This window comes from Mauremys mutica, chromosome 21 (assembly GCF_020497125.1).
Source record: "Mauremys mutica isolate MM-2020 ecotype Southern chromosome 21, ASM2049712v1, whole genome shotgun sequence".
NCBI lineage: Eukaryota > Metazoa > Chordata > Testudines > Geoemydidae > Mauremys > Mauremys mutica.
This window is the reverse complement of record NC_059092.1, coordinates 23,270,435-23,284,836: the sequence shown is the minus strand read 5'-3', so window position 1 is coordinate 23,284,836 and position 14,402 is coordinate 23,270,435. Positions and strand designations below refer to the sequence as shown.

The following is a 14,402-nucleotide window of genomic DNA, read 5'->3' as shown; positions in this document are numbered from 1 at the left end:
AGAGCAGCCTGGAAGATTTTAAGCTAGGAGGCACAGTGATTTGGGGGTGGGGACTGGAGACTATCTTGGGTAGTGTCATGTAGTTTCTCTCCCATCTCCCCCCTGTTCCCCCACAGACTCACCTTCTTGGTCCCATACATGACTTCCATTAATTTCTCCTCTGCTTCCTGGAAGCGCTGGTCCAGGAAGGAGCTGGTTTTCCTCACCAGGTTCCAGATCATGTAGCTGTTCAGGAGGCTGCAATGGAAGAGAGAATAAAAAGATTTTCTACAAAACATGGACGTTCCCAACTGTTCTCTGGAGTCGAGTCCCCCCGACCTTTGTCATTCTGGTCCACAACGGGGTCAGCCATTTGGTACCTGTGACAGAGTGCTGGGAATCAGCCACTGACCCACCAGCTTTCTGGTCACTGTTTAATCAGTCAGGCCCACTGGCAGGGCCTGATTAAGGAGAGGAGTTCCTCATTAACAGATCAGACTGGGGCAGGGACGCTAATGAGCTGATTAGCCCATTAACAAGGAGACTGGATAAAAGAGCACAAGAATGAAGTGCAATGGGAGGAGAAGCAGAAGAAATAGCAACTAGCAGGGCCTGACCAAGGGGAGTTCTCTGGAAGGAGACACTAGTTCCCTGCCCCCTGTTTTGGAGAAGGGGTTAGAAAGTTGAGATATGGTGTGTAAAGGGGTGGAGACACTGCTGTGTATGGATGGAGAGATTAAAACACTGCAAATAAACCACACAGGGTGTTTCCAAGGACGAAGGTCTTCACATCTGTAGTCAGATGTTTGGCTGCGTGTGTGTTTTCTCTCTGTGCCATTCCACCTCTGCACAGACAGCTGGCACAGCAGACCTCGATTGAACTGCCCAATGACCACAAGATCCGTTAAGGTACAAAGGTACTTGGTCAGGTTTATTGCTGACGAAGCACGGTCCTAGCTCCCTGGATTAATGTCTACAGTTACACTAGCACATGTATGCCCGTGACAATGGATGCAACTCAGTCAGTTGCGGGACTTCCCACTGTCTCTTAGGCTGGCCAAAGACACTCCCTCGGAGACTCCATTTTATACACAAATACAAACAAGTTATGTATTGCCCCTCGGGCGTGGTTAGTTTGATCAAAACATCTCTATCCATCACACTGTCATCCTGACCCTTATCTTTAGGAGGGGTCAGGGTGTTCTCGTTATCTTTGCGGGGTGGGGGTGTTAGTACCATACTTGGTATGGGGTGTTCTAGTATCACCCTTCTGGAATGTGTTTGTGTGAGTGTCCTGTGCCTAGCACTTCTCAGGAATGTGTGTGTTTTTGCAATATCATCTCTGTTCTTGCCAGATTCTGTGAACTTGCACGCAGACAGAGCCTGACATCTGCTTACAGTCTGACTTTTGCTAACTTTGCTTTATATCAGCAAAGCTTGCCCACTACTTTAGTTCAGGCTTCATATCAGACCTCTCATACAAGGGCATGTGTCTTAGGCTCTCTCTACTAAAGCAAAGAGGGTGGGAGCACTGGGTGCCCTGGCACAGTATCTGGTGCCCTAAGGGAGGGATTCTGCTCTGACTTACAGTGTCCCAAAGCCGGTGTGCATGCGAAGGGTGTCTGCTGGGTGTATACCCTACATTGCCATTCTCAGCACAGGCCATCAGGCAGAGCTGGGGACCTGAGCTTGGCAGTCTATACCTCTTGATATGCCAGGAACTGGCTTTTCCTGTCCCCCTCCCCCAAACATGGACTCCTGATGCAAACAGCACTCAGATGCATTGGCAGCACTGTAAACAACTGCACTTGGACTCCTGGGTTCCAAGGCTACCTCTGGCTGTCCAAGGCCCGGTCTACACTACAAAGTTAGGTCGACTCAGCTGTGTGAAAAATCCACACCCATAAGCGACATAGTTAAGCCGACCCAAACCCTAGTGTAGACAGTGCTAGGTCAATGGAAGAGGTGAATTACTCACACCAATGGGAGAACCCCTGCTGTTGCTGTAGGTAGTGTCTGCACTGAAGTACTACAGTAGCAAAACCGTGTCACTGTAGCATTTCAAGTGTGGATAAACCCAGCATCCCTGAGGGAGTGCTTGGGTATGGCAGGAGACTTAAGGCTGTGTCTACACTACCATTTTTGTCAGAAAAACTTATGTCACTCAGGGGGGTGAATACTCCACCCCCCCGAGCGACATAAATTATGCCGGCATAAGCATTAGTGTGCACAGCGTTATGTCAGTAGGAAATCTTCTCCCGCCAACATAACTACTGCTGCGCGTTGGGGGTGGATTAATTATGTTGATGGGAGAGCTCTCTCCCATAGGCCCAGTGCAGCTACACGGGAGATCTTAGAGAGGTGTAGCTGTGCCGCTATAAACTCTCTAGTGTAGACATAGCCTAAGGGTATAGGAGAGCTTCTCCTGATGAAATAGCTTCTGCAGCTTGCGGAGGTGGGTTTTTTTGGTCAACGGGAGAGAGCTTCCCCGTCGGCATACAGCCTCTTCACCAGACGCACTGCAGCTGTATTGGTACAGCTGTGCTGCTGTACATATAGACATACCCAAGTGGCACCTTGCTCCATAAGCCCCCTCTGATGTGGGAGAGATGTGATTGGTGGAGAGTGTAGGGAGCCAGGGTGGCTTCCCTCTGAACGGGAGAGTAAAGAGCCACTCTCTCCACCCCCCTCTGGAAGGGGAGGGGTGGAACAGGAAGTACAAAGGGCGGGGCCCTTAGTCCAGTCAGAGCAGCACCAGGGAGGGACCCAGACCCAGACCCAGACCCAGACCGCTGGCTGCTCCCTTCAGACCCTGCTGCTGGGCCAGGGGAGGCCCTGGACCAGGAGAAACCTGACCTGGAGGAAGAACAGGGCCTGTCAGGGCTGCCTGCCGCTGAGTTCCCGGAGGAACCGGAGGTGGAAGGGGAGCTGGAGCTGCCAGCAGCTGAATACCTGGACGAGCTGGAAGGCCCAGAGGGCCTCGCTTAAGAGACTGGGTAGGAAGGAGCCCAGGGACAGAACTGCACAGTGCGGTGAGTCTATTTGGTCAGCGTGTTGCGGAAGGACCCTGCTGACCCAGTGGCGGGACCCTCGCTCCGCCACTGTCAGGGCCCTGGGCTGCAACGCAGTGGAGTTGGGTGGGCCTCCGTTCCCCTACCCCGGCCAACCTGCCTCGGGTAGCAAACTCCCGAGGGGCGCGCCGCGGTGCCCTCGCCGGGGCCGCCCTGCCCGAGGGGCGCGCCGCGGTGCCCTCGCCGGCGCCGCCCTGCCCCAGGGGCGCGCCGCGGTGCCCTCGCCGGCGCCGCCGTGCCCGAGGGGCGCGCCGCGGTGCCCTCGCCGGGGCCGCCCTGCCCGAGGGGCGCGCCGCGGTGCCCTCGCCGGGGCCGCCCTGCCCGAGGGGCGCGCCGCGGTGCCCTCGCCGGGCCGCCCTGCCCCAGGGGCGCGCCGCGGTGCCCTCGCCGGGGCCGCCCTGCCCCAGGGGCGCGCCGCGGTGCCCTCGCCGGGGCCGCCCTGCCCCAGGGGCGCGCCGCGGTGCCCTCGCCGGGGCCGCCCTGCCCCAGGGGCGCGCCGCGGTGCCCTCGCCGGGGCCGCCGTGCCCGAGGGGCGCGCCGCGGTGCCCTCGCCGGGGCCGCCCTGCCCGAGGGGCGCGCCGCGGTGCCCTCGCCGGGGCCGCCCTGCCCGAGGGGCGCGCCGCGGTGCCCTCGCCGGGGCCGCCCTGCCCGAGGGGCGCGCCGCGGTGCCCTCGCCGGGCCGCCCTGCCCCAGGGGCGCGCCGCGGTGCCCTCGCCGGGGCCGCCCTGCCCCAGGGGCGCGCCGCGGTGCCCTCGCCGGGGCCGCCCTGCCCCAGGGGCGCGCCGCGGTGCCCTCGCCGGGGCCGCCGTGCCCGAGGGGCGCGCCGCGGTGCCCTCGCCGGGGCCGCCGTGCCCGAGGGGCGCGCCGCGGTGCCCTCGCCGGGCCGCCCTGCCCCAGGGGCGCGCCGCGGTGCCCTCGCCGGGGCCGCCCTGCCCCAGGGGCGCGCCGCGGTGCCCTCGCCGGGGCCGCCCTGCCCCAGGGGCGCGCCGCGGTGCCCTCGCCGGGGCCGCCCTGCCCCAGGGGCGCGCCGCGGTGCCCTCGCCGGGGCCGCCCTGCCCCAGGGGCGCGCCGCGGTGCCCTCGCCGGGGCCGCCCTGCCCGAGGGGCGCGCCGCGGTGCCCCTCCCTCTGCTAATTCCCCAGTGACAGAGACGTGACCCAGGACGGCCAGTGAGGCAGTAGCTCCCTGCCGCCCACTAGTGGCTCGGTGGGCCAACCGACACAGATCACAGAGAGGTTATTCCCATCTTTTGCAGAGCATAACAGTATCACACCCTACGTGTTTCTTGGTATCCGGACTGGATTCTGCAGGATGTTTCCTATACCTGCATTGCCATTCAGAGGTAAGAGCTCTCACCATCTGTCCGTGGCTTGGATGAGGCTGGAGACTTGCTCCAAGTACTCTTTGGCATAGACAACCACTGGCTCGGATTCATTGAGTTCCATCGGGTAGAACACAGTGGAGAGGAAAGGCATCCAATTGATAGCTGGCGCCAGGTTCTGGAAGAGAGGCAGAGATAAAAAACTACATGTTGCCCACCGAATAAGACACAGCGCACAGGAGGCAGGGCTATGTTACCTGGACAGACCGTTAGCCCAAAGGCCGGTCTGCAGGGCAGCTGCGATCTCTGGCTATATCATAGAATATCAGGGTTGGAAGGGAACTCAGGAAGTCATCTAGTCGAACCCCCTGCTCAAAGCAGGACCAAACCCAACTAAATCATCCCAGCCAGGGCTTTGTCAAGCCTGACCTTAAAAACCTCTAAGGAAGGAGATTCCACCACCTCCTGAGGGAACCCATTCCAGTACTTCACCACCCTCCTAGTGAAATAGTGTTTCCTAATATCCAACCTAAACCTCCCTCACTGCAACTTGAGACCATTGCTCCTTGTTCTGTCATCTGGTACCACTGAGAACAGTCTAGATCCATCCTCTTTGGAACCCCCTTTCAGGTAGCTGAAAGCAGCTATCAAATCCCCCCTCATTCTTCTCTTCTGCAGACTAAACAATCCCAGTTCCCTCAGCCTCTCCTCATAAGTCATGTGCTCCAGCCCCCTAATCATTTTTGTTGCCCTCCACTGGACTCTCTCCAATTTATCCACATCCTTCTTGTAGTGTGGGGCCCAAACCTGGACACAGTACTCCAGATGAGGCCTCACCAATGTCGAATAGAGGGGAATTATCACGTCCCTCGATCTGCTGGCAAGGCCCCTACTTATACAGCCCAAAATGCCGTTAGCCTTCTTGGCAACAAGGGCACACTGTTGACTTATATCCAGTTTCTCGTCCACTGTAACCCCTAGGTCCTTTTCTGCAGAACTGCTTCCTAGCCATTCGGTCCCTAGTCTGTAGCAATGAATGGGATTATTCCATCCTAAGTGCAGGACTCTGCACTTGTCCTTGTTGAACCTCATCAGGTTTCTTTTGGCCCAGTCCTCTAATTTGTCTAGGGGCCCTTATATGTGCCCTTTAAATACACCTTCACTCCAAAGGCCTGGATTAAAGCACGTATTTTACCTTCAGTTTCACTGATGTCTGTCTGAAGCCAAGTGAGGGAGGGAGGAAAGAGCTGCTGTGTCAGGTCAACAGTCGAGGGATCTTATTTTGAGAACGTCTTGCAGTTAGGGTCAGATGGACTAGGCTGCTCAAGGGTCTTTAGCTATGGTCATAGGAGTCCTTCACGAGGAACCAGGGGGAGGGATAGCTCAGTGGCTTGAGCATTGGCCTGCTAAACTCAGGGTTGTGAGTTCAATTCCTGAGGGGGCCATTTGGGGAACTGAGGTAAAAATCTGGGGACTGGTCCTGCTTTGAGCAGGGGGTTGGCCTTCTAAGGTCCCTTCCAACCCTATGATTCTATAACCTGAACTGGTAGGCAGCTCCAGTGAGGAATGGACCACAGCACGCTGCCATTGCATGCAAGATAGATGTTTTCTAACTGATTGCTGTTGCTCTAAGTTACTGATGACTTAAATTGGTCCTGTATGTCCAGGCTCAGCCAGCTGCCTGCCCTTTCTATGCAGAGATGCAAGCTATTATCCCTCAAGAGTGAGGAAAACAGTTAACCCTCAGTCTAATGGGTTAGTCAGAATTTGCAGTCAGGTTCCCTTGACAACTCCTGCTTCTAGAGGTTGAAGGGGACAGAATTATTTCCTGTCTTGACCGATCAAAAGGAAAAAAAAAGATGTAATAAATCCAGAATGGTGTAAATGGAGTGCTCAAGGTGACAAGCGGAGTAAACTTATTCCCACTCCAGGAATAACAATTGTAATGATGCCCCCAGCTGCACCATTAGTAGGGATTGAACCTGGGATCTCTTCATCTGAGCAATCTAGCCTCTACAACCTGAGTTAAAGGAGCATCTTTTTTAGCGCAGCAGCAGACTCAAACTTTTAGAGTGGCCCAGCCTCTGGCGGGGACAGAGTCACACTGCGTTAGTGAGGGTTCCGAGCTCCTACGCTCCTCTATAGCACTTTTTGTCTGTTGATCTCAAAACGTTTTATAAAGGAAGGTCAGTATTATTATCTCCCTTGTACAGGTGACAATGCTGAGGCACAAAGGTCATTGACCACACTGGGAACAGAACTCAGGTCTCCTGTGTTCTAGTTCTCTGGGCCTCACTGTTTCTCAGAGCAGCTTGTAGCTGCTGGAGGAATCCCAACACCCCCACTTTTATGTACCCAGCTGTTAGTAACAAAAGCTTGAAACCAAATCTCCTAAGACTGTATATTTCTACTCCCCAGCAGATGCTGGCAGAGACAAATAACATCTGCAAGTTGGGATACTGACACCGACCTCTGAGAATGCGAAGCGCTAGATAGCAATCCCACCTAGCGCCTAGCTCCCTTGGCGTGGGAGAGGTATGAAACCTGTAGTTTCACTGCCGAAGAGTGCCATGCCCAGCTTGGTACACTCACTGTGTTAATACACAGTGTCTCATCAGGCTTTCAGGCGAAGGATTTAGGGACCCGGCAGATACCAGCCACCAAGAAGTTAGTCTTCGGATGCCATGGAGATATTGACCCTCCAGCAGCACCCAGTTATCACAGGTGATCCTTGTCACAAGTATGTGCAAAACTGTGCAAACAGCTGCCTCTAAATTAAACCAGTGACAGATGGCTGGGTTAACAGCAGAAACAGCGCAACTCAAGAGGCTATGTGTAAACAGTGTGCGATACTGGCAGCATGTCATCAAGTCACCTGTTGCAGATCAGAGGAAGAATATGCACAAAGAGCAAGAGAGTCAAAGATGGAGTCATTTAGCAGGCCAGAATAACCAGACTGCAGCACATTCCAGCCATGGCTCCTACCCCACATCCAGCACACTCCAGTACTGGGGGCTGCATAGGGCCAGTCTCCTACCCTACACCACCAGGGGACCTGCCACTTTGAAGACTTCAAACAGTGGGTGATTTGAGTGGAGTGCTGGTAAGAGGCTACAGGCATGGTCCTCTAGGCAGCAAGCTCCGATGCATTCCCCAAAGAGAGAATTCTACCAGGCGAAGTTTAGGCCTAGAGGAGCAGGAGCCAGGTAACAGCAGGCTCTCCAGAGTCATGGGGGTTTGATATATTTAGCCAGGCCCTCAGCATGGAGAAGCTTTGAGAGAAAACGCTTGCTGTTCACCCAGTAAAGCAGAGATCAGCGAGTTAGATCTTGATGGGGCAGCAGGGGTTAGGAGCAGCAGTATGCTGGGCAATAGATCACAGCACCTTGGCCCAGGATTTCAAACACAGGTGCCTACGCTTAGGTTCCCAAGTTAAAACTGAGCTTCCAGAACAAGTTGCTTGGTTCCCAGAAGGGCTCAGTGCTGTTTTGTGAATTGAGGCAGCTTTATTTTTTTTACTTTCCCAGCCTTGGGCATGAGCTGGGCCAGTGAGAATGTTTGCTGAGAGCAGGATCCCTGAAAAGTCTCAGATCCAGGGTTATGGGCTGACACCAGAGCACTGCTAGGCCTGGGAAGGCAAGGGGGTGGTGGGCCTAGCAGTCACATTTGCTTCTGGATATAGACAGGTTCACATGAACATGATCGACAGGTTGGTTTCTGAACCATTACAGAACAGAGGTTACTAGTGTGGTTCCCAGCTTGCACGGTGCATGTTCTACAGTGTTTCTCACCCCAGCACAGTAGGAACACTTTGGTATTGGCAAAGCTTATCCCATTGCCAGTGGCAGGCTACCAGCATCAAGGTCTTAATGGAGCCCCTTTCCCATTCTCCAGCTGAGCCTTCCCACCTCTACTACTGCCAAGGGCCAGCCTCTGCCTCTCACCCAGGGCACGTGTGCCGGTATTGCCTTTACCTTGAGCTCTCCGGCTGTCACTTTGTGGTAGATCACTTCCTCATCCCTGCGCTTCTCCTGAGGGATGGTGATGTTGGCTAGCGCCGTCTCAAAGTCCAAGATCTGCTGCATCTGCTGCCGGGTGGCCTCCTCATCTGCCCCTCCCAGGAGCATGCCCAGCTGCACCATGTAGTTCAGGTACCCAGTAAGTACCTAGATGCCAGAGAGAAGAAGAAAAGGTGATTGGCCCTGCTGTTAATTGCTGCTCCTGGCTGGGAATGAGAAATGAGGGAAATGAGTGGGGTTCCGCAGGGGTCTGTTTTGGGACTGGCTCTGTTCAATATCTTCATCAACGACGTAGATACTGGCATAGAAAGGACGCTTATTAACTTTGCAGATGATACCAAACTGGGGGGGATTGCAACTGCTTTGGAGGACAGGGTCAAAATTCAAAATGTTCTGGACAAATTGGAGAAATGGTCTGAGGTAAACAGGATGAAGTTTAATAAAGACAAATGCAAAGTGCTCCACTTAGGAAGGAACAATCAGTTTCACACATACAGAATGGGAAGAGACTGTCTAGGAAGAAGTACGGCGGAAAGGGATCTAGGGGTTATAGTGGACCACAAGCTAAATATGAGTCAACAGTGTGATGCTGTTGCAAAAAAAGCAAACATGATTCTGGGATGCATTAACAGGTGTGTTGTGAGCAAGACACGAGAAGTCATTCTTCCGCTCTACTCTGTGCTGGTTAGGCCTCAGCTGGAGCATTGTGTCCAGTTCTGGGCACCACATTTCAAAAAAGATGTGGAGAAATTGGAGAGGGTCCAGAGAAGAGCAACAAGAATGATTAAAGGTCTAGAGAACATGACCTAGGAAGGAAGGCTGAAAGAACTGGGTTTGTTTAGTTTGGAAAAGAGAAGACTCAAAGGGGACATGAGAGCAGTTTTCAGGTATCTAAAAAGGTGTCATAAGGAGGTGGGAGAAAACTTCTTCACCTTAGCCTCTAAGGATAGAACAAGAAGCAATGGGCTTAACCTGCAGCAAGGGAGGTTTAGGTTGGACATTAGGAAAAAGTCCCTAACTGTCAGGGTGGTTAAACACTGGAATAACTTGCCTAGGGAGGTTGTGGAATCTCCATCTCTGGAGATATTTAAGAGTAGGTTAGATAAATGTCTATCAGGGATGGTCTAGACAGTATTTGGTCCTGCCATGAAGGCAGGGGACTGGAATCGATGACCTCTCGAGGTCCCTTCCAGTCCTAGAGTCTATGAATCTATGAAAGGCCTGAATTCACTCCCCAGCCCTCAGCCTGAAACCAGTCACCTGTAGCAGCCCTGCTAGGACAGAGACAACAGGCCAGCTGGGTAATAAGAACATAAGAACGGCCGTACTGGGTCAGACCAAAGGTCCATTTAGCCCAGTATCCTGTCTACCGACAGTGGCCAGTGCTGGGTGCCCCAGAGGGAGTGAACCTAACAGGCAATGATCAAGTGATCTCTCTCCTGCCATCCATCTCCACCCTCTGACAAACAGAGACTAGGGACACCATTCCTTACCCATCCTGGCTAAATAGCCATTAATGGACTTAACTTCCATGAATTTAACCAGTTCTCTTTTAAACGCTGTTATAGTCCTAGCCTTCACAACCTCCTCAGGCAAGGAGTTCCACAAGTTGACTGTGCGCTGTGTGAAGAAGAACTTCCTTTTATTTGTTTTAAACCTGCTGCCTATTAATTTCATTTGGTGGCTCCTAGTTCTTATATTATGGGAATAAGGAAAAATTATTTACTTATCTACTTTCTCCACATCACTCATGATTTTATTTACCTCTATCATATCCCCCCTTAGTTTCCTCTTTTCCAAGCTGAAAAGTCCCAGCCTCTTTAATCTCTCCTCATATGGGATCCATTCCAAACCCCTAATCATTTTAGTTGCCCTTCTCTGAACCTTTTCTAATGCCAGTATATCTTTTTTGAGATGAGGAGACCACATCTGTACGCAGTATTCAAGATGTGGGCGTACCATCGATTTATATAAGGGCAATAATATATTCTCTGTCTTGTTCTCTATCTCCTTTTTAATGATTCCTAACATCCTGTTTGCTTTTTTGACTGCCGCTGCACACTGTGTGGACGTCTTCAGAGAACTATCCATGAAGACTCCAAGATCTTTTTCCTGACTCGTTGTAGCTAAATTAGCCCCCATCATATTCTATGTATAGTTGAGGTTATTTTTTCCAATGTGCATTACTTTACATTTATCCACATTAAATTGCATTTGCCATTTTGTTGCCCAATCACTTATTTTTTTTTAGATCTTTTTGAAGTTCTTCAGTCTTCTTTGGTTTTAACTATCTTGAGCAGTTTAGTATCATCTGCAAACTTTGCCACCTCACTTTTTACCCCTTTCTCCAGATTATTTGAATAAGTTGAATAGGATTGGTCCTAGGACTGACCCTTGGGGAACACAACTAGTTACCCCTCTCCATTCTGAGAATTTACCATTAATTCCTACCCATTGTTCCCTGTCTTTTAACCAGTTCTCAATCCATGAAAGGACCTGCCCTTTTATCCCATGACAACTTAATTTACGTAAGAGCCTTTGGTGAGGGGCCTTGTCGAAGGCTTTCTGGAACTCTAAGTACACTATGTCCACTGGATCCCCCTTGTCCACATGTTTGTTGACCCCTTCAAAGAACTCTAATAGATTAGTAAGACACAATTTCCCTTTACAGAAACCATGTTGACTTTTGCCCAACAATTTATGTTCTTCTATGTGTCTGACATTTTATTCTTTACTATTGTTTCAACTAATTTGCCTGGTACTGATGTTAGACTTACCGGTCTGTAATTGCCGGGATCACTTCTAGAGCCCGTTTTAAATACTGGCGTTACATTAGCTATCTTCCAGTCATTGGGTACCGAAGCCGATTTAAAGGACAGGTTACAAACCACAGTTAATAGTTCCGCAACTTTACATTTGAGTTCTTTCAGAACTCTTGGGTGAATGCCATCGGGTCCCGGTGACTTGTTAATGTTAAGTTTATCAATTAATTCCAAAACCTCCTCTAGTGACACTTCAATCTGTGACAGTTCCTCAGATTTGTCACCTACAAAAGCCGGCTCAGGTTTGGGAATCTCTCTAACATCCTCAGCCGTGAAGACTGAAGCAAAGAATCCATTTAGTTTCTCCACAATGATTTTATTGTCTTTTACTGCTCCTTTTGTATCTCGATCCTCCAAGGGCCCCAATGGTTGCTTAGCAGGCTTCAAGCTTCTGATGTACTTAATAAACATTTTGTTATTACCTTTAGAGTTTTTGGCTAGCTGTTTTTCAAACTCCTCTTTGGCTTGCCTATGTTTAATCTATTATCCACACCAGGCTGGAAATAAACCCTACCTGCATAACTCCTCTCCCATCCCCCAACTTCAGCTGAGAGGGCAAGTTTCTGCTTCCTCCACAATGCATAGCTGATAGAACGCTGTCTGTTTTCCCTCATCCACATCTATGCACTCTCTTGTCCTGTCTGCAGGAGATCAGCTTAGCATGGCAGGAGAATAGCTCTCTCCAGGCTCATAGTCAGAGGAGACCATTCTCCCTCCCCATCTCCAGGAGCCTAAGCACATAGAATTGGAAGGGACCTTAGGAGATCATCTAGCCCAACCCCCTGCTCAAAGCAGGACCAATCCCCAGACAGAATTTTACCCCAGTTCCCTAAATGGCCTCCTCAAGGATTGAACTCACAACCCTGGGTTTAGCAGGCCAATGCTCAAACCACTGAGCTATCACCCCTGCCCCCCCTTTAAATTAATGGAGATATCCTATCTCCTAGAGCTGGAAGGGACCTTGAAAGGTTATCAAGTCCAGCCCTGCCTTCACTAGCAGGACCAAGTACTGATTTCGCCCCAGATCCCTAAGTGGCCCTCTTAAGGATTGAACTCACAACCCTGGGTTTAGCAGGCCAATGCTCAAACCACTGAGCTATCCCTCCCCCCACATCATAAATCAGAGACGCTCAGAGAGGCAGAATCTACTCTTCCTGCAGCTCTAAAGGAAGCTGGTCTGTGTGCACAAAGCTAATGCCTCCCAGATGTCTGCTTTATAGGAAATGGCAGGTTTAATCACAGGAATGCAACACTCAACCAAGGGGACTTGTCATTGGCCAAAATCACTACCAGGCATATTCGGAGGCATACTCTGAATTTTCCTCTCCCTTTTCATTTAAGATCCACTAGTTCATGAGGATGGAGCATGGAGGTAGAGCAGCAGCCAGAGTTAAGGAAGTTATGTTGCTGAGCAGAGAGGGTGCCAGCCTGGGGTGTAGTGAGCTGTTAGAATCCCATCTCCTCTAAAATGCCAGCATCGCGTCCCATCTTGCACCTGGAGCTGGGCACCCTCCACCCATGGGGAAGGATGGGTCACTGATGGTGGTTCCTGGGCTGAGAGTGAAGGTGAATAATACGCACAAAGTCTTTCTGGTGCTCAAACAGATGGATCTTGCAGGGAATAGGCATTAAGTAGCCCTTAATTGCTAAACTGAGCCCATGCTGCAAGGAAGAACATGAGAGGAGATGGATGCATACCTTCTCATTCTCCGTTTTGTTAAGGTAGTAATCTCTGGAAGGTAACCCGAGTCCCGACTGGTCTACCTGAAGAATAAATGGAGCAGGAGTGAACATGGTGCACAGCATGGAGAAAGATAAGAGTGTGGCTATGGTACAAGCAAAGCCCCTGTAGCCAAGTGACTTGGCTCTCACTACAGGGGGGCACTGCTGAGTTGTTACCCCAGTGAAACAAGATCATGGAAAGTGAGGAAAGGACCCAACTCGTCTTTCAATTGAACATTGTCAGGACTATCTGTCAGGAATGAGGCTGCTGCACTCACCTGGATGATGTTGCTGTTGGAGTTCTTGGAGTCAGCACTCACGTAGACAGAAAAGAAGGGTGAGGTGTGGTAGTACGCCATGACCTCCTGTAGGGTCTTGTTGAAGTTATCTTTGTCCCAGGGACCCGTGATATTCCAGCCACCAAGCTGAGAAAAGAGAACCGCACACAGATGGGTGAGATAGGGTCCTAGACGTGCAGAGGAGGGGTCTTGTTTCCTGTTAAGGAGATAGTGCAAGGGACTGGTTGCACCAACTACAGCTGAGCAAAGGAGGAAAACTCATGGGAGCATGGATCAAACACAGACTGTCAACTGGATTTTTAGTGGCCAGGTTGCTGCTTTCTGCCTTGAGGAGTCTGTATCCTGACTCCTCTCCTGCCCCTACCTTCCTATGCAAAGCAGTGGTCTTGACAAATGAATGAAGGTCCAGTCTACATTTCTCCAAAGAAGGGACATGCTGGGCAGTGTTTAAAGTGCTGTGGTCATGGACATGCGAAAACAATTCTGATTAGCCAGCCGGTTGCTGAAGGGTGCACAATAGCAGTAATGCCTGGGGACCCCTCCCTCCGATTAGCTGCTTCCCCCCTTGCCCGCCTCCCGAGGAAGAGCAGCCAATCACAGCAGATGCAGGAACCAGGTCAAGCTCTTCCCTGCTCCCCTAACAGCTGACATAGTTCTCATGGACAAGGATGCAGGAGGAAAAGAACCCAGCAGCTCAGGGCAGCTCCCTGCTTCTACCTCCATCCCTCCTGTGAACAACAGACTGGCTCCTTTGTTCCCAGCCCCCACACTGCACCCAGCCTGGGAAGGGGCAGAGGGGATGAAGAGCCCCTGGAGCTGCTGGGGGAGCTCAGGTGAGGCTGTCGGGGACAACTGATGTAGAGGCAGAACTGATGGTGCGTCTGGAGGAGGCAGAATGGCTGTGCGGGCTGCGGAGCACAGGGTTGATTTTGGGCAGGGAGACAGGCAGATATTGATGATGACCCCATGGGTTTTTCAGACCACTTTAAGCACTGCAATCAGGTAGCCAGGGTCCAAAATTTTTCTTGACTCTCAGTAGTTATACAGGGTGTGTAAGACTCTGTGCTGGCCGTATTCTGGTCCAATTGGAATCAATGGTAGACCTTCCTTTCACTTTAATGAGAACAGAGATAGAACAGTGCTGCTGCGTTTGAAAATCCATACTTGGGC

At 51.6% G+C, this 14,402-nt stretch overlaps 1 protein-coding gene across 2 annotated transcripts in view; it reads right to left on the bottom strand.

Moving 5' to 3' along the window:
* Positions 1-14,402, bottom strand: part of ECE1 (endothelin converting enzyme 1) — a 123,275-nt gene that overhangs the window by 24,118 nt on the left and 84,755 nt on the right. For both annotated transcript variants that reach the window (XM_044996096.1, XM_044996095.1), the window contains 5 exons: positions 13,212-13,358; positions 12,910-12,975; positions 8,345-8,536; positions 4,406-4,548; positions 123-237 (listed from right to left, as the gene is read on the bottom strand). In XM_044996096.1, coding sequence (XP_044852031.1) covers positions 123-237; positions 4,406-4,548; positions 8,345-8,536; positions 12,910-12,975; positions 13,212-13,358 — 663 coding nt within the window. The remainder of the gene's footprint in view (positions 1-122; positions 238-4,405; positions 4,549-8,344; positions 8,537-12,909; positions 12,976-13,211; positions 13,359-14,402) is intronic.